The sequence below is a fragment of the Pseudochaenichthys georgianus genome, chromosome 19, assembly GCF_902827115.2.
Source record: "Pseudochaenichthys georgianus chromosome 19, fPseGeo1.2, whole genome shotgun sequence".
NCBI lineage: Eukaryota > Metazoa > Chordata > Actinopteri > Perciformes > Channichthyidae > Pseudochaenichthys > Pseudochaenichthys georgianus.
In genome coordinates, this window is record NC_047521.1 from 16,014,885 (window position 1) to 16,035,757 (window position 20,873).

Consider the following 20,873-nt stretch of genomic DNA (forward strand, 5'->3'; position numbering starts at 1 on the left):
GTCCCCCCCTCCCCCACCCCATCCCCAGAACTACACATGCTGGCTATTCTGTTTCGCAACATGTTCTCTATGGCACGTCTCTACTGGGAGTTGTAGTTTTAAAAGACGTTTTCGTATTTCCCATAATAAGAAGTTGCCAGTATTAAACTGTGTACATCCCTGGAGGTTTAGGGGACAGGAAACACTCACATTTAACATATAATTAATAAATGGGTGAAAATTGCTTGTGCCCATAATGGGCAGTATTAATATATATACCCACATGCCAGCTAAGGTCAGAAGAGCTTTTTTTAACAGCTGGTCTTATGTGTGTGACCCCTGTGATAACATTACATTACATTAATTGATAAGCCTGAAACATGCACTTGTCAAGGTTCAGAGGCACATTTTGCAAATATGGCAGTAGCCATCGATCAGCTTAAGATAAGTTATACTTTATTGATCCCAAGTTGGAACATTTGCGTTACATCAGCATGTGTAACAGTTAAATATGCAGTTGTGTTTATTTGAAAATCATTTAGTATAATCACATAAATTCTGTGTTTTATATTCAACAATGCTGTGTATTTATTGATTGTTCAATACCTGACAAGGCCGGAGATGAAATATCTACATACATCTTATAAGAGTATAATACATTAGGGCGGTGGTGGCGAAGTCGATAGGGACTTGGCTTGGCAATTGGAAGGTCACCAGTTCAAGTCCCGGCAAGACCAAGTGCTACCGAGGTGTCCCTGAGCAAGGCACCGTTCCCTACACTGCTCCCCGGGCGCTGTTCAAAATGGCTGCCCACTGCTCCTAACACTAGGATGGGTCAAATGCAGAGAAACAATTTCCCCACGGGGATTAATAAAGTATATCAAAATCAAAAATCAAAATCAAAATTATGTATAATATCAGTTAAAATAAGTGCTTCAACATAGTTAACATTGCTGGAGGTATGCACAAATATTGATAGATGTCTTGTAATGCACTATTGAGGAACCTGCAACCCAAGTGTTTCATTCAGTGCAGAACTACACCACAGTTGTGTAGGCCTATACTGTATGATATGTCAATAAACCTTAGAAAATCTTGAAATCTTGAAAGGGATGTGCAAAATAGTCATTACATACAGTCTTTAATTAACAATTAGTAGAGAATAACGAGTAATGAATATACTTTATAGGGATCGTATTAATATCTAATAATAAAAATATTGAAATTCAATAACATGCTTTAACCACCAGGTGTCCCTTTATATCAGCTGTGCACCTTTATGGTGTAAATACAGCCTATCTACCAATTGGATCAAATATAAAAGTGAGCCGAATTAGTGTTGATACTGCAAGGAGACGTATTGTGTGAAAATAAATGTAAGATGTTGTTTAATGGCTGATATATTTATGATCCACGTCACGTTTTCAGTTCCTCATGTTTGTCTTCTCATCAGGGCTCTATAAATACAGAACTACGGCAGATATGTAATGCAGCCGAACCGTGTATTACAATGCCGTTATGACTTTCAAAGAGAAAAGCAAGCACACTCGGAATAAGGTATTATTATTATTTTGGTCTGTTTCCGGTATTTGTTAATGACGATGTGCTGTGAGATGTGAGACTGGAATTGCACAGGGGAAAATAACATATCTTTAGATGCGGATTTTGTTAAACTAATATGTTTAGGCTGTGGACCAACACTATACATTGACGGGGAAGGGGGTAGCAATAAAGATAACACCATTAAACAGTTACACAACATAACAGAAATAATATCGATAGCAGCGTCCCTAGCAACCACCTTGGTAACAATGAAAACGTCGCGATTTCCTGAAGTAATCTTCGTAATAACTAGCAAACTAAAGATCATGTACATCCACTGCACACATAATCTGAAATAACAACTCATATTTCTCGCATAAAATGACATCAAAACGCATTTTAATGGCCAAACTAACTTTAAAATAGGCATTTTACACCCAGAATAAAACGAATTTCGGCCATGTTTTCTTTTTCTGCAGGGAGAAATTTGAAGATCACGTGACATAGACGCCAGCCATCGGAATGAATGGTGAAAAAAACGGGGTTTGTCAAACAGAGCACATGGTGTAGGCCAAACGATAGCTGGGGATTCTGGGTAGTGTAGTGTCTTCTGCCATCCTTTACTCAGAAAACATATTTGTTTCTCCGAATCGAAGGGGAAAAATACAAAAGCATTGTACACAATTTAAACCAATCAATGTTGTGTAATTAACAAGGATAATCTGGTGTTTTTTAGTCGATGAGTAGTGAAGATATCACTGTAAAATCAATCGACAGTAAGAGGAGTACTTACTTCCGGGTGTAAAATTCTCCGTTATCCAATGGGAATGGATGCTCACATTGCCTTTAAGGGCAGCCGGCATAAACGAATGCCGTGCTTCCATGAGCGTCAAATCCCGACGCAGATGGGAATACATTGCAATCAGTTGAAAGCTATTTGCGTCCCTTTATGACGCTGAAGGAGCCTAGGAGCGTCACAATTGGACGCCACGGACACTGACCAAACGTCGCTATTGGACGCTTAGGGAGTGAGAGTGTGTTGACTACAACATCCGCCTTGCTTTACAAATCCCGTGATTAGCCCTCAAACTCTGTGATTGGATATTGGAGGCAGTGCGACAAGGTTACGCTGTCAAACAGCTCTTTTTCTATCAGCTGTGCACCGTTATGGTGTAAATACAGACTATCTACTAATTGGATCAAATATAAAAGTCAGCCGAATTAGTGTTGATACTGCAAGGAGACGTATTGTGTGAAAAGAAATGGAAGATATTGTTTAATTGTTGATATATTTATGGTCCACGTCACGTATTCAGTTTTGGCGGCATCTCTTCCAGTTTGTCAAAAGGTCTTCTGATCAGGGCTCTATAAATACATATCTAGGGCAGATATGTAATATGTAATGCAGCCGAACCGTGTATTGTAATGCCGTTATGTGATGACTTTCAAAGAGAAAAGCAAGAACACTCGGAATAAAGTATTATTATAATTTTTTTAATGTTTTCCGATTTCATATCACATAAACACCATATCCCGACGTGCATTGCGGCGTGATTTTAGCCTATCAAAACCTCTGAAAACAGAAATGTGTCTCTCAGAATAGAAAGAGAAAAACCTATGGGAAAAACACAAAAGCATTGTACACAATTTAAACCAATTAATGTCGTATAATTAACTAGGATAAACTGATGTTTTTTAGTGGATGAGTAGTGCATATATCACTGTTAAATCATTTGATCATTGTTTTTATTATGAAAACGGCGAGACCGGAAATACTGTTTTCAACCCGTAACTTTACATGGAAGCTTGCCGCATATACACGTTCTCCTGACGAAATCTCAAATCATCTTCGTAATATCTATCAAACTATAGATCCTACATATCGACTGGACGTGGATTCTAAAAGTACAATATATACTTCTCGCTAGAAATCTAATCATAAAGCATTTTAATGGCCAAACTATCCTACAATTTAGGATTTTACAGAGAGGGTTATTTGTGAATAAACAACCCTCTGTAACGTTTGCATTGAACGGGAGCACTAGAGGCCGACAATTTTAAAACGTAATTATAGGTCGTATTAAGCGCGTGAACAAACGACATATTTGGTCGTAATAAGGGCTTAAACAATCGACCCATTTGGTCGTATGAGTTGGAGGACTTGTTGGTAATCTAAGAAATTGGGTTCAACGATCAAATTCCACTGTGTCAATCCAGCTGCTTAAATTCTCATTTCGTTCAGTCAAATAGGTTTATCTGATTAAACTTAACTAAAATATTTCAGGTTTGATATGCGGTCCATTTGGTAAAAAATGCATTTATGAGCATTGTGGCATCCAACAACTCAATTTGTTTAAAACAATTTATCACAATGTAAGACATGTGCAAAGAGTACTTAGTAAATTCCATTTTGGCACACCAGTTAATTTTGTTAAGCTACAAGGCAATCTAACATGAGATCTAACATGCAACTTCCAACAGGAGTCATTTGGGGGGGCTCTTGGGAAAAAAAGGTTGGGAACCCCTGGTCTGGAGGCAGGTTACATGTATAAATTAGACTTCCTACTCAAACCAGCTCAGCTATTCAGCTTTAAAACAATGTGGCTTTAAAGTAGATGGAGCATACATTATAAGAGCAGCAATACAAAGTGTTTATTGTAGGTGGTCTAACATGTAAGGGGAGCAGATGAAAGACACACTGCAGATGGCAGTCATTTGAAAATGATTACATTACATGCAAAACGTTTAGCTAATGTACACACATTTTACTCAGGTGTATCGATGCAGAGATTGTCATGAGTTTCAGCTGTCAGTCCACACATGAAAATATAACAACTGTACAGGCATCAGAGCTTAATTATGTTTACAACAAGACAAATGTTTGTTTAGGACTCTTGTCAGAATGTGATGAGTTTCCTTTTATTTTGGCTTTGACTTAATATCCGGTTGAACAATCTTCGCTCCGGTGAGGAAGTGCCACACGCCGCCTCTGTAGAACTCGTTTCCAAACGAGTAGAGGAGAGCGTTGAAGAAGGGGTTTGTCTTCGCAATAATTGGAAGCACCTGTGAACACAAGGATTTTCTCTGTGTTAGTACTTGATTTAAAGGGCAGTACAAGTTTGGGTCTCATTTCTGCCTCAGTGGCCATAATTAAAACAAAGTATTGGCAGATACGGCCCCACAGAGATAGAACCCTATCCTTTCTGTAGGGTATTTTCTCACCAAATGGTATGTTAAATTAAACAAAAAAAGTGCTTACCATTCTTAGCTTGGGAGATACGACGGTCACATTCTCGAAGCAGGCGTAGACACACATGGCGACGTAGGGGCCCCAGCACATCAGCATCACCCTCAATGGCACCTTGGTGTTAAACTGGAGAACAAAGTTTACTAAGTGTTACTGTCACTGTATGCATGCAATGTAATTGAAATAGAACACGGATGGTTTAGAAATAACAATGTCACTGTATTCAGAAAATAGATACGTGTAGTGCATAACTCTTTAAACACCACAATTTATTTACTGTTTGTGCACAGATTAGGTGGTAACACTTTACGGTAAGGGTACATGAATCATCATGACTTAATGCATGAATTCATTCATGTAGTACTTCATGAACTATCAGTAATGTACAGGTATTAATGGTATCTCATGCATGACTTAATGCAGGAACAATACCTTAATTAATGCATCAACTAAGGTATCTCAATCATCATGACTTCTGAGTTATTAATGGTGTTCATGTCTTCTTCATATTGATCTGCAATTAAAGTGTCAGGCCAAAAAACTGACCAGTCACAGCAATTCCAAGTGTTGTAATCATGATTAACCAAGCATGACTTTGTCATTACTTCATCATGTTTGTGCCCCTTCAAATAAAGTGGTGACCTGTTCCATCGTTTACACTGATAACTAACATATGATTGATGATTCATGTACCCTTACCGTAAAGTGTTACCGATTAGGTTTATGAAATACAACATATTCTTTAGGGAGCTGGTAGATATATGTTTCTGCCTCTGGACAGAGACAGGCTAGCTGTGTTATGCTAAGCTAAGTTTATTACCTAATGGTTATAGACTTGACAGCAATATTGATCTTTAGGCAATAAGCAGGATAACAGCAATTCCCAAAATGTCAAATTATTAATTTAACATTCAAGCTGCTTTTTACCTTATTGCCGATTTAACAACACACTACATTTTTACTAGCATGCTAACATATTGTCTGCTTATCTGTATTATTGTGTTGCACTGTTGGAGAAGCCTGTGACCTAAGATTTTCAATGACATAATTACTCTAGCTATGTTAGTTTGACAATAAAGAACCTTGAACCTTGAACATAGCATTTATAGCTGTTGTGTCAATTCACACACTCAACTTAAGTAGCTACTGACATGTTCAAGTGTGAAAACTAACATGGCCACTAGTCTACAACAGGAACAACTAAAACAAGACAGGAGAGTTCAGGTTGATAATTAGAAAATGGCATTTTCTTCTGTCAAACTGATCTAACAACAAAACAAAAAGAAGTGGAAGTTCCTTTTAAAATATATCTTGCACATGTACCCTGTGGTGATGGATCTTTTTGAAGTGCTTGTTGATGGCGTCGTAACATGACATCATGATATAAGCGGGGAACATCAAGTAGAGCAGCGTCAGGGTCAGCATGTAGGTCATATAGTCCCTGTTGAAAAGAAACAAAGAGGAACATAATTAGTAATACCTAGTGCAGGTGTTGTTTTGTCATTTTCTGCTGAATATAGACAATGCATTGTGAATTTATAGTGATGACAAACAGAAAACTGGCCATTTTGACCAAGCCAACATTCCAGTTTGGATAGCATTGCATATTTCTAAACTGTACCTGTCCCCTCTGGTGTAGTCCAGTGTGCAGCAGGTCCTCATAGGCTCAAAGTCATAGGCGGCCCATCCCATGAGAGGAACAGCAGCCCAGAAGATGGACAGAACCCAGATGATGACGGTCATTGTCACCGTGGTGCTCCAGAAGAGCTTCTGTTCTACAGAATAAACACATACATACTGTCACTTGGATGTGAGTAGACATTTGATTACATATCTGTTTGTTTAGAGATTGCTAATATCGTGTGTAATGACTTTTCTAGATATTTGTATTGCAATAAAAAGACTGAATCTGAGACATTCGGTTGGTGCATTGTTTATTTAAGTGTTCTAAGAGCTCAATGGAATATTGATGACAATACAAATACAAATGCCTACTATATTCATTAATTGGTTTGTGTGATTCCGTGTATTAAAGGCGTTTACTTTAGTGATGTTTTATATTACAGTGGAACATTTCTGGTGATGTGTTGTACTCACTGGTGCAGTACTGGTGATACCTGTCCCAAGAGAGGGCAGCCATGAAACTGATGGAGGCAAGGACCGCTATCATGCCCTGAAAACCATGAAGGGCACATCCATTTTGACCAAATGGCCAATATCTAGAGAGGACAACAAACGTTGATCATTCTCCAGCATGTATGGGGGTGTTGCCTACACCCAATATTACAAACATTTCCTATACGACTTCATCAGGCTGTAAAAGCATGTTGGAAACAATCTTGAAAACATAGACCCAAAGAGTGATGTGCTCTTTATTCAGTCCTGAACATTTAAAGACTAGGTGTTCACCAAAACAGTCATTCAAAAATAAACTTCATTTGTCTTACTATTGCATTTTTGGTGCTAACATGGTTCATTTTAATGAACAAATGGTGTAGGGTTCATACACAGTTCATAATGGGGTCAATAGGGGCCCCTAGTGTTAATCTGGCCTGCTGAGGTTTTAACAGGATGTTACAAAAGTAAATGTTGCAACATTTAAATTAAGATCCTATTAGGTAACCTGCAATAGATCTGTGGAAAAAAAATAATCGTTCCACCCTGAATAAAGTGGAATTTGGATTGTGAAACCCAAAGGTTTATTTAGTTTGTGCAACCCATTGGCTAATATCAAATACAAGGGGCTTTTGTATACAGAATACAAGGGGCCTTTGTATAAAGGCATCGTTGATACCTGAGGTAGCTCGAATAGGCAGCTGTGAGTCCATTAATATTCAATAAGAGGTCAGCCACAGCCAGGTTGAACACAAAGAAGTTGCTGGGAGTTTGCAACTCCTTCACTCTGACAAAAGCCAAGATGCTGATAGCATTTAGGAGAAATCCAAGCAGGCCTGAAAGTAAAAAAAGAAAACACATGTCTATTTAGTTTTCACTGTTATTAGTCTGAGTTTATCAGCACAGTTCTTTGTAAGGTTGTAAATAATATCACCAGCTTAATTGTTAACATCACAATGAGAACAACATGAAAGGTTGGGATCATTAGGGGAAATCAGAGTGAACTGTCCCTTTAATTGTCTCAACATTCCGGTATGATCGTTGAACTCACTTACCCCCAACAAGAAGCGCTGAGCCGTATGTAAACATATCAAACTCCGTGAATCCCTCCGGTAATGAATATGCTGCCATGTTGAAGTACACAAATCAAACTTTTGCATAAAAAAACAAGTCCTTTTCCCGTGTAACGCACCACCGTCTGCTGCAAAAGGACGCCTTATAAAGGCTCTTTCACGTGAAAAAGCACAAAGACACTAATCTTAAGTCAACCCCTCCTGAAATCCCCCAAAGAATGTCCTAACGAGCAAACGTTCTGCAAATGTGCGATCACCAAAGGTTTGCGCGTTTGCTGCTCAACTCTTTGGTTCAGGTTTGTTGATTCAGAGCTCAGCTGTGATTTTGGTCAATTTCAGTGAATGTATGGCCACAGCAGGAAACCTTCTGGAGAGACGAACTTTTCCCTCAACAACTTGGCTCGGCTGACGTTCTTATCTTGCTGTGGTTAATGGGGGGGAAATGGAAACATGGGAAATGTTGTTTCCACGAAAGTGTATCGATGAGCAAAGATGTGAAGAAGCATGTTAACCCCACATGTAGGTTTAACTTCACATATCACAACACAACAGGTAGAATAACCATGTAGGCCTAATGGTTATGTTTAGCTTAATCTGGCTATATAAATAATTATTGGACCGTTTTTTTTCTTTCGTTTTACTTTATCCATGAATATAATAAGGAACTGCGCATTTAAACTTGATCTAGGTTTTTTATTTTAAAACGTCAATAACTAAATTAATTACAATACCCTTATAAAGGATTCAAAAAGGGTTTATAATTAGGTTATTAATTAGGTTGTAAACACTTTATTAATCATTAAGAACCATTTATAATCCAGTTCTAACAGTTTTCATACATCAACACAGGCTCAAGATGACTAAGCCTTATATTGGCTACCTAGCTTACTTCGTCTTCTTCATCAGCCAACATCCTTGGTATTTGTTGTTCACTGAGTCGATTCCCCCTTCCATCTTGATGTTTCTTGGCATCTCTTTATGACCATTTATTTATGAATTACTAACATTTATAACTGCCAAAAGGGAGCCTTATCGTAAAGTGTAAAACACTACCATTTATAATAAGGTTTAGCAGTACAGATACATATGGGCTCACTATTTGGCAAGCAACCGGTCACAGTTGCGCTGTTTATCTCATGTCTTATAAAAGCTTATTAAAGTATTCACAACCTAATTAATGAATGTGTTGAACGGTGAGTGAAGCAAGCAGGACCCAAATGCAGATAACTCTGAAAATGCCTTTATGTCAAGGATAATATAGACAAACGGAACACTCCCCGGGAACACAGTTACCAACAAAAGATGAACCAACACTGAACACAGGAAGAGACAAGACTAAATACAGGGAGGGGTAATCACAAGACGAGAAACAGCCGGGCAGGGGAGGAGAAACACAAGGGCCACAGGTGAACACAATCAGACAATTAGACACACCAGGGAAACTAACAACAAGGGAAAACACAGGAAGAAGGACCAGACAATATACAAGGAGGAAAACACCCATAATCAGACATAGAAAACTACAACCGTGACATAACATGAGAATCCTGACAGAATGAAGTACACACTATTTGTAAACCCTTTATAAGAGTCTTATTGTAAAGTTGTACGCACATATTACAAACAGTTATAGGCCTATGTTGTTAAGTATATAGGGTTACAACAGCATAACGAGATGTGTACCTGCTATTGCACAGGAAAGAAATGTCACCAATGTCTAAACTCACTTTCATTAATAATCCACATAAAAGGCCCCTTAGTTCCAACTACCAGATATCAACACTAGTCATTTAGACAGATACAACCCTCACATGCTGTATCATTCACTTTTAAGACATGTTATGGACACATTTCTGTTGCCTTACAGAGAATCAATGTTTTTTTCAACAATGTGAATCTGAGGTTTCAGCTCAGTGTGCATGTTTTATAAACCTTTAATGAGGAAACCCTGTTTTAATCTTTTCACAAAACATATACATTATGGATGTACAGTCAAGAAATGAAACAACTCACAACAACACAAACTTTACTATAGAGCCACACGTACCACATTAAGTAATACAGACATCTACTGTAAGAATTCATCACACATTTATTCATTTCTGTTAAAATAACCCTCAGTCACATGCATCTGGAAATTGACATTTGACTTGAGGCAGCCCTTACATTTAAAAATGTAACAGTTGGGGAATCTGATTGCATAACTAATCTGCCAACAGATTACCACAAACTCATTAACTATGAAGTCATGATGTGTCCCGGTAGACTTATAATACCCTTTTCACAAACCGTCCATATTGTCCTGAGTTAGAGCTCAGTGTGCCGTACCGTTACAGACTTCCTCACATACAGACAAAAGAGCTGCAGAGTGGATGCTTATCACTGCTCTGACACAGCTCAATATTACAGATAAAATACAACATTTTGAGCATATATGTGTGTATCAGATATTTCGTCTTATGCCCAATCACAACATACAATGCTCACAGTCAGGTTCATAGAGCTGCACAGTCCCAGTTTCACAATCGAAACGTTTAAATACAACAATCTGTTAATCTTCTGCAGCTGAGTGTGAGGAAATAATAGCCGGCCTAAACCAATATCACCAACAACATGAATAGAGTGGATTGATCGATTGCAAATATCCTCAAAGCCAACGTCACAGATGTACTTTTAAATTTAGAGAAGATTTATCTGAACAACTTTATTTTTTGTACTTTCCTTTCGTGTACTGTTTGATGCCTAGTTGACAACAAACTATTCTTTAGCACAATAAAGCCTTATCTTCCAGGAAGAAATCCTTATCTCATTTACTTTGTTAATCAATATTATCTTAGCAGGAGGCTAGCAACAAATGAGGAAATGAACTGTAACTCAATTGAATCAAATATTACAAACCCTGTCTGTAATATTTATTTTTTATTTCTCCAAAGTGCTTGCAAGCTTGCAGTGCGTACACATTGATGCATTAACCAATAGTTAATCACACCGTCATAATCTGTTGGTTTGGCAACGAAACAATGGTCCACTGTTAACCTTTACACCGACAGACTGCAGAGAACTGGAGTAAGATGAAAAACTGAACTAATGTTTTGATTTACTCCTGTCAAGTATCACAGAAATACGGCATTAGGGTGCTTTTTCTCCTCAACAACTAAGAGGGAGGAGTATTCATTATTGTTCCACTGTCATTTGATGCTAGATATTTTTGTCCCATTTTACATTTACCATGAGAACATGATGGAAAGTAACTGCACATTCACTTGTATTGTCATCTCTACACACAAACAATAATATAACTGAAATAAGTGTGTGTACAATGTATAATTGACACTTTGATCAATTTGCTGATATATATTATTGCTGAATAATTCATGCACTTTTATTTAAGCAATATTTTGAATGCAGGACTTTTTGGAATATTTTTTAATTGGTGTTTCTACTTTGACTTAAAGGTTCCTATTATACTGTTTTCCATCAATATATTATAGGTCTCAGATATATACAAAACATTTCTCTGAAGTGTTTGGTTTGAAATACCAAAACACATCGTGCATTGCAGCATCCCATAATCCCCTCTGTTTCAGCCCTGTTTCAAAGTGCTGATTCTCTGTCTGTTACTTTAGATGAAAATAAGGAGCCACTCCCCACGCCCCTCTGAGAGATATTTGGTTAAAAAGAACACAAAAGTGCTCTAGGAGGAGATTCGGGTGATAAATGGGGGGGGGGGTTATTGGCTAATGGTTACACAAGCCAAAAAAAATCGTTATGACATCATAACGTGGCCACAATCTGATCAGCTCATTTTCAGACAGGTTTTTATATAAATGGATCAGGAGAGGGGGTATTTTTTCCTGAAACTTGCAAAATCTCTTTACACACAAGGGACACATGTGTATGTATAAAAAACGTGAAAAAGTGGATTTTACATAATAGGTCCCCTTGTTGAGCAGTTGGGCATCCAATTTTGTCCAATTGCATTTCTGTACTATTTCACTTTCTCCAGATAGTGGGATTTTCAAGCTGTACACAGACTTGGGCTATGACAACATTTATTCTTGGATTTATGTTTTTCCTTTGGCCTTGGACAATCCTCCTGAAAGAAATAGAACAAAGATGTATTAATAAGAGACGGAGAGATGACTGGATTAAAGGATTTCAAATCCTGTTGCACGGCCGTGTCTAAACCTCTGCACCTAGGAAAAAACTCAGAAACCGTGACAACACTTCTGTCCTCATAAAGTGTGTCATAGATAAAATACTAACATGTTCTACAGAATATTAATGGAAATGATAATAACATAATACAGCATCATAAATAAATAATAATGCAAGAATATTCTCACATGATTATTTACACTACTAAAAAGCATGGTTTATTTTATATTTATTTAAACTCAGTGATCAACTGCATATGGTTACATAGTGATATATTTGTTCTTGTTTAAAGTTTGGGATTAATATAAAGAAAGTGAGTAACACAACACAGTAGGTGCCTGCAGAAACTCTCCACTGCCATCTAGTGGTCGTGTATTGCACATTTTCTGAATGCTGATTCAACCTGTCTGCATGTATTACACATTATTAATGCACCACGTAAATAAACAGCCATTATTTTAGTACAGGCTAACATGCCAAGAAAAGATGAACATGTCCTGAAACTGTAAAACATTCCTGGGTTTTCATATCAGAGTTGTGATCTGTTTTTGGTGACTGAGTCATTCTATAGAAAAGGTGGAATCTGGGTGATACAAATCTGCTGAAATATATTCCTTCTAAACACATCTAAAACCTGTTAAATAGCAATAACTAAACTCTTAACTTGATGAATCCACAACAAGTAGAGCTTAAAGTATTTTTTATTATTTTCATTATTTGTATACATTATACAAAGCTTATTTGTATAGGAACGTCACTGGTGTTACGTGTTACCAGGAAGAAGAGTAACACCAGTGACGGTAACACCAGTGACAATTTGGAGAAAACACTATCATTTCAACAAAATGGCTGCAATGTGTCAGACCAAATATGGCTTCAGTCAATATCAAAATCGTTTAACTCTTGAATACAATACATTTTCCCATTCCAATGTTCACCCCATAGGGCTATGAAATGAGTAACACTAATGACAGACTTGAAAGACGCACGTAAAATTTGAAGATAAAATGACACCTTTAACAAACAAAGTAAGAAGTATCTGACTTTCCTTATGTCTTTGTCCACTGCACTGCCTCAAATTATCTCTTGTTACAGGAGGCACTTCAGAGACAGTACATTATTTCAAAAATAAAAGCGTTTTGTGTAGCAGTAACACCAATGACGTAATTTTGGGTGACTGACATTTATTTGATATTATTAATAATAATTTGCGTTTTTTGTTACCATTTCAGTGTTATATTTAATGCTTGCAATGTTATGTAAATATAAATTAGATTTATTTATTGAAAAAATATCTTATAAATTAAAACTATAGGCTCCACTTCCATGTATGATCAAAGTGACAAGGCAGTTCCTTGAACTTGGCATTTTAAATAAATTGCAATTTATGTATAAAACAATTTTTTATTTATTTTTTATTGAGTACCATTGCAAAGACAATCTATTTATTCAACATATATAATGAATGTGAGTATTAGGTCAACGTCATGTATTTTGGTGACTGCAAAAGTAAGTGACAGTACTTCCACCTTTTCTGTAGAATGACCGGACTCCTTTGAGGTAGGAGTCCCATCACTCTAATAGTGTTTACTCAAAAATAAATAAAAAAATATTTCATTTGTGTCTAGGAATTCGTCTTTTTAAATGATTCTATCTGACAAAATAAATGGTTTCAATTAAGGTAAACTATATGCAGATAGAGTTGCATCTACCTGCAGCTTCCACTTTATTTATGTGCGGTACAGTTTTACGTGTCTACAATAAACCATCCTATCAACTATTGGAAAGTATTTTTCAGAGAATAAAAGTAAAAACGGTGCAGCCTATCAGCGTTCAGGAAGCAATAGCCTTATCGTGTGATTGAAAATAACCCAACTCCCTTCACTAATCCCTGCCTATCCTTTTTATCTCAGGATTCAGACCAGTCGGAGCAGTATGGAGCTGTGAGCTTGCAATCCACCACGATGCATCCCATGCCCCGTTAACCGCGAGCTGTAGCGCCTTTTTTAATTGTAGTTTAGCTGCTTAGCCTTTTGTAGCTTGCAGGGGTAAAAATGAGTCGACATTTTACTGCTGCTTTTTGTCTGGCTTTAGTTTGTCTCCCTTTGCTGTGCAGTTCATGTCCTGCACAATGCAGCTGCTTCTACCACAAATTAAGCGACGGATCAAAAGCAAGGTAAATATGTCAATTTATTAAATTAAGCATTATTGTCGTTGGATTTAACTCTCAGTAGGCCCTACATGTTTTATTCTTTAGTGCGTGCCAAAGTGATTTTCACGGAAGCCTTCTTCTGTCCTGTCACTCTGTATAGTGGAGGATTAACTTGGAGTGGCCCTTTAATCTCCTTTGCTTGTTACTGAACAATAGGTTACTACGTTTTTCTCAAATATCTGCAGAACTGTGTTATTTTAAATCCAAAATGAAGGCTGAAAATATATATTTTGTATTATTAAATCCACTGCAGCAAACCCCTCCAATTTTAAAGAAGCATTGATTTAGTTCCTCCTAACTGAACATTTCATTGATTATATTTGTCTTATTTTCTGCAGGAGTGTACTTTGCAATGACCCAGAGATCACTGTGGTTCCTCCAAATTTTCCCAGTGACACATCGAAGCTGCGAATTGAAAAGACAGCAATCACACGGATTTCAAGTGACAACTTCCACTACCTCAACAACCTGGAGTTTTTGTGGATGTCTTTTAATTCACTGAATTCCCTGAATGTGGACAGTTTCCGGGGTCTGCACAACCTGGATGAGCTCCGGCTAGATGGCAACTCTCTGACCTCCTTCCCCTGGGAGTCTCTGACTGACATGCCAACCCTGAGGCTCCTGGACTTACACAACAACAAGATCTCCGCCATCCCAGCCGATGCCACTATTTACATAAAGAATCTCACCTATCTGGATTTATCTAGCAACACTCTTAACACAGTTCCCTCTGAAGTTCTCACATTGTGGCTGAGTGTGAAGCCATCCCAGGAAGCAGATTCCTCTAAACTAATTCTCGGTGAGGATCAAGCATATTGGGACACAATAATTTATTATTTTTAAGCTGCCTTGCATGACGACCACTTCTTTGACATTAGAAGCATTTAAAGCTAAATTTGGGATTAGTCTAATTATGTGCGTCATGTCGTAATGGTGATGAATGTTTTCATTTAAACAAACAGCCACATGTACTTGGTCCTGGTATTACTTGTTTTTGTTGTGCTTCGGAAAATGTACTGGACTATGGTGACAGAACCCTTTTTGTTTTACTGACTGCTGTTTGTCACTTGATTTCCCCTGCAGGTCTCCATGACAATCCGTGGATGTGTGACTGCCGACTGTACGATCTGGTCCAGTTTCAGAAATCTCCATCATCATCTGTTGCTCTCATCGACACCAGGCTGCGGTGCGCTGATCCAGAGAGTTTGTCAGGGGTTCTTTTCACTGAGGCGGAGCTGCAGAGGTGTCAGGGCCCACGGGTGCACACGGCCGTGGCTCGTGTACGCTCGTCACTGGGCAACAATGTCCTGCTGCGCTGTGGCACAGTTGGAGTCCCCATTCCCGAGCTGTCCTGGAGCCGCGCTGATGGCAAGAAGATGAACGGCACCAGTAAGTTCTGCTGATCTACTTCCAGATGTGCTTAGAATAGAACATGATCTATTTCTGTTGATAGTGAAAGTGTCAATGAGATTAAAGCTGTTCTTTTTGTGCTAATCTATTTAACTAATCACTGATCGTCTGCTCTTTGTATTATACAGTTCAGGAAGAGATTTCGAAGGAGGGCATCATATGGTCGATTCTGAGTGTCCCTGCAGTCGCCTACAGAGATTCTGGGAAATATGTGTGCAAAGCAACCAACTTCGTGGGCACTGCAGACGCCATTATCTCTTTGGTGATCACAGATTCCATTCAGTCGGAGGAATCGATTGCTGCTGTCTCCAAGAAAACAAGAGGGAAGAAACCTGGGGGCATGGGAAGAGCGGCATACCAGGAGAAACTTATTGCCAGATACGTTCCTCCACCAACTACCACTGCTGCTCGGCCCATAATCGAACCTCTAAATAGCAAAGGAGTCACTGGGAAGTATGAGATTGAGAGCTACAGCATCTCTGATGGTGCTTCTAAGGGTAAAGGCAAGGCAGCAGACCCTCAGAAACCGGTGGACGCTCTGAGCAACCTAGCAGCCAATGCCTCATCCTTACAGCAAGTTCCGGAGAAAAGGGTAGTACGCTCGGTGAAAGTGATTGGCGACACGGACCATACTGTCTCTTTGAACTGGCGAGCCCCTACAGCCACAAACATCACAGAATTCAGCGTCCTTTATGCTGTATTTGGCGAGAGAGACATGCGTCGGCTGAACGTAGCCGCCGGGAAGAACCGAATCACCATTGCCAGTCTTGTGCCTAAAACAAAGTACATTGCTTGTGTTTGCGTCAAGGGCCTGATCCCGAAAAAGGAGCAGTGTGTAATCTTCTCAACAGATGAAGCAGCCAGTGCTAGCGGCACTCAGAAGCTCATTAATGTGGTGGTGATAACAGTGGCATGTGTGATCGCCGTCCCCCTGACACTGATCGTGTGCTGCGGGGCGTTAAAAAAGCGCTGCAAAAAGCTGCTGGGGCGAGAGTCCAAAGAAATTCAGGACTCATACGTGACGTTTGAGACCCTGGGCCCCGGGGCCAAAGGTAAAGGGGTGGAGGGCGAGTATCTGACCAGGATGAACCCTGATGAATCCAACAGGTTACTCTCAGCGAGGTCCAGCGTTGACTCCGAGGCCACAGCCAGGAACGAGGGGCCACCTAACGAGTACTTCTGCTAAAACCAAACAAATGCCTCAACTTCTAGATGATGCACTTTGTTTTCTAACGGTTTACGATGGGAATAGATTACTGCTGTGCTCAGAGACTTGAAAGACTGAGGACAGCGGACACTGATTGGATGTATGGAGTTGTTTTAAAGCCTTGTAGGAATAAAAACAACCATTCATTTGGTGGACCACGAAAAAGGGAAAATAAACACAGTGACACGGTTCATTTACATGTTGTGTACAGTATGTTTGTAACAAATAACTTTTTTTTGTATTCATCATGTACTTTTGAAGTTTTTTTTTTGCAGAGGAAAATGTTGCCCTTAACTTTCTGAAATCAAATAATTTCAATTTTTCCAAAATGTAACTTCTGCATTGTGTTAAAATCTGTTGTTAAAAACTAAGTATTTAGAGAGATGATGAAGCAGCAGTTATACGTGTATTTTCTATGTAAGTTCGTTAATGTGCCAGGTTTAATGTTGGGTCAAGAAACCTAAAATATTGTACATTTTATAATGTGTAAATATTTGTGACCAAAAATAAATGTCTATATACATGAATGTACTATATAAAAATAAACATTTTTCATATTGATGTATGCTCCCAAGTTTTTTCTTTCTTCGCAAAATATAGATTTTTAATAGAGCAATATTCATCTTCTTGACTGAAGCAAAAATTAGCTTGCTGGCTGGCACGTTGCATAATGCATATTGCTAACTAAAGGGACATTAAATGCTAAAGTATGGTACAGCCAAAGTCAAGCACTAATTTTGTGTTCATGGCTAAGTAGCACATGCTTACATGCTAAACTAAGATGGTAAACATTAGACCTGTTAGCATAGCTCTCAGAGCAGCTAGCGAGCTTTGTTTAGGCCTGTTAACATGTGAAGCATCAACCACACCTGCATTCTCTGAAAAAGATTTAGGTGTAATGAATTTAACTTGAAAGCCTAGAATATAAAGATGTGTAGATAAATTAACAAAAAATCCTGAATCAAATTCCCTTAATCAGAACTAGCTAGATAGCATTATTTCAAGAAAGTTGGCAATTGTCTCTGGATGAATTGTACTACCATGCACGTAAACAAACACAATGATCAATACTTAACTTAAAATGTGTATGATAATATGGAGATTGCTGACATTACCAATAGCGGATTAATGTATTTGTCTGCTAAACTAGCATGCGCGGCAATAAAGAACATGGATATGTAGGAAACTCAAGGACTATAGATGTTGTCTGTTTTCACATTTGTTTTTTATGCTGATTTAACAACCTGAGAGATAACCAGTGTTCAGATTAGAGAGGTCAGATTACAGTCCTCTCCAGACATCTGTCTCTCTGTCCCTGTGCGGCCCTCCCTCTCTGTGCAGCTAAGCCTGACCGGCTCCGGCCCGCTTAATGGCCCTCCTGTCAATGCCTGTGCTTTGGTAGGGGACAAATACATTAAATTACACTGGTGCTAAGCAATTTTGATTGAACATATTGTGTTGTCCTTCTTTTGAGCTAATCTGACGATGTTTTCCAGACAAGGTGTACTATTGCTATACCTTTCCTGTCTCCTGTGTGTCTCACATGTCACTCTGTGTCTTAAGTGTTACGTCAAGGAAGATTAAAGTAATAGGCTTTCTTCCACGCCGCCCTTGTCCTGCCCTCACAGGCCTATTTCACATGCTCCTCTGGGAATATGGACAACTTTGGTGTTGCATTACGTATCACTTTGGTATTTTATCTTTTCACCTCTGGATCATCAACTTGTTTGACCGGTTGCTCTTGCACAGATGACAACTTGGGAAGGTAGGTGAACATTGAAACTATACAATCTCTTAAAGTAGGTTATGTGTTAACCCCATTGTTTTCAATGCTACCAGTTACCAAGCTCTTTGTGAACAATATCTTACAATTTGCACAAATGGTGCATGTACATGAGTAGACATACAAAATAAACACTTTAATTGTCTACAAATATCCCACATTTCCATTCTAGGTCTTTACTATGTATGGAAACCTCCATGGGACGAATCCCAGACAACATCCCACATGATTTCTCTAAAATCCGAATTGAAAACTGCCACCTGACCGAGTTACCGCGGGGATCTTTCTCTAAAGTTAGTGCCTTGGAGTTCCTCTGGCTGAATTTTAATGAGATCACCTTGATGAACGTTAAAAGTCTGGATGGGCTGGCAAACCTGACCGAGCTCCGGCTGCAAGGGAACAAGCTGACTTCAGTAACATGGACAGCGTTTCAGGACACGCCAAAACTGAAGATTTTGGACCTGAAGCACAATCGACTGGATGTCCTGCCCGAACACGCTCTGAGACATTTACCTGCACTGACCTACTTGGATTTATCCTTCAATCAGCTTAGTGTGATATCAAAAGATGTCTTCATTAATTGGCCTCTTTACCAAACTGCAGAAAAAACATGGGGGAAAGAAGGCGTGGTCTCAAATGTGGTTTTGGCACTGCATGACAACCCCTGGTTGTGCGATTGTCGTCTCAAAGGCTTTGTTGAATTCATCAGGGCGGTCAGCCCTCCCATCATTCTCATGAACTCTTATTTGATGTGCTCAGGCCCCGCCTCCAAAGCTGACAAGTTCTTCCATGAGATCCAGTTAAAAACATGCATGAAGCCAGTGGCCTCTGCCCCAGAGACTAACATCACTTTACCTCTCGGAGCAAATGCAATGCTCACATGCTTAGTAAAGGCCAGGCCAGGTCCAACCATTAAGTGGATGTACAGTCTGAAGATTATAAGAGGATTTGCGGGTAAGATTTATTTTTTATTACTACCATCCATTAAACTGTTGTGAACCTTCTCCCGGAGAACTTAGTGTGATGTATGTCAAACTCAGGCTGCATCTATAATGAAAAGATTCAGGAACAATACCATTTCAGGGTTACCTTACTATGTCTATATCGCATGTAAACAAACCTCTGACTCTATGGTTTCTCCTTGCAGCCACAGAGACCAACACAGACGAGGAGACCATCACCTCAGAGCTGGTGATCCCCTCTCTTCACCTGGCAGACCAAGGACTCTATACCTGCACTGCCAACAATTTCATTGGCAACTCCTCTGTCGCCATCACGGTTAATATCAGCCCCTTCAACTCCTCTGCTCTTCTCCCTCCACCTGTTCCCATGGTGTCGTCCGATGAGAATTCCAACATTGACATCCGCATTTCCAAGCAGACAGTTTACGGTATCACCCTCGAGTGGCACGCAGAAACAGACAACCTAGCAGAAACCTGGTTCACCATCCACTTTGGTAAATATGATTTACCCAAGAAGGAGATGATCTATATCGGCCCCGGCATCAACACCTACAGCCTCAACGACCTGCTTCCTGTCACCAAGTACGAGGTGTGCGTGACCTTAAAGAACCACAAGCCAAAGGAAGGCCAGTGCATTGTGTTTGTGACAGGAAGTGACATCAGTGAGCTGGAGCAAAGAGAGAGGCTCATCCACATTATCGTCATTGTGTGCGCCATGGTGTTGGCAGTACCAGTGGGCATGTTCGCCTGCACCACGGAGGCCAGGTTCAGCTGCTTCGATCGCTGCGTGAATCTGTGGAAGAAGCGCAGGCTGCATGGGGGAAACCTCCAGGGGACCGAGAGGCAGGGGACCTTTGACAGCCTGCAGGCAGCCAGCGATGAAGGCCTGTGCAGGGACTCGGAAGAAAAGCCGAAAAAGAGGCGGAAGTCTGAGGACAGGTGCAAAGGAGGAAGTGCAGCTCAGCTCTACTAGAATCTAAATCTAAAACTGTACATAGATGTGTATTTGTAAATAATGCAGTGTGCTTCCTTCTAATGTATCATGTTGCTGGTTGAGTCACAGGGCTGAGCATTCGGTTTTCCGGAAAAATACCGTAATCTTAAAAACTAGGATCATTTAACAAAGATTACTGCTGTTGTAAAGGTAGCTTCATCATTCTCAACATCTCTTTCAAACATCTGGAT

The 20,873-nt window shown here is 39.3% G+C and overlaps 3 protein-coding genes across 3 annotated transcripts; 2 read left to right on the top strand and 1 right to left on the bottom strand.

Moving 5' to 3' along the window:
* Positions 1-3,059: 3,059 nt before the first annotated feature.
* Positions 3,060-8,320, bottom strand: rgrb (retinal G protein coupled receptor b). The gene is made up of 7 exons (XM_034107927.2): positions 7,939-8,320; positions 7,563-7,719; positions 6,866-6,987; positions 6,390-6,543; positions 6,092-6,209; positions 4,781-4,894; positions 3,060-4,584 (listed from the first exon to the last, which is right to left on the bottom strand). The coding sequence occupies exons 1-7, from the start codon at positions 8,012-8,014 to the stop codon at positions 4,441-4,443; spliced, it is 885 nt and encodes a 294-aa protein (XP_033963818.1). The 5' UTR covers positions 8,015-8,320; the 3' UTR covers positions 3,060-4,440.
* A 5,848-nt stretch (positions 8,321-14,168) lies between these two features.
* On the top strand, positions 14,169-17,196 carry lrit1b (leucine-rich repeat, immunoglobulin-like and transmembrane domains 1b). Its single transcript, XM_034108086.1, has 4 exons — positions 14,169-14,290; positions 14,665-15,125; positions 15,410-15,715; positions 15,865-17,196. Exons 1-4 carry the CDS (start codon positions 14,169-14,171, stop codon positions 16,920-16,922), a joined length of 1,947 nt encoding a protein of 648 aa, XP_033963977.1. The 3' UTR covers positions 16,923-17,196.
* Positions 17,197-18,673: 1,477 nt separating this feature from the next.
* LOC117464495 (leucine-rich repeat, immunoglobulin-like domain and transmembrane domain-containing protein 2) lies at positions 18,674-20,661 on the top strand. Its single transcript, XM_034106948.1, has 3 exons — positions 18,674-18,708; positions 18,899-19,680; positions 19,874-20,661. The coding sequence occupies exons 2-3, from the start codon at positions 18,912-18,914 to the stop codon at positions 20,659-20,661; spliced, it is 1,557 nt and encodes a 518-aa protein (XP_033962839.1). The 5' UTR covers positions 18,674-18,708; positions 18,899-18,911.
* Positions 20,662-20,873: the final 212 nt, after the last annotated feature.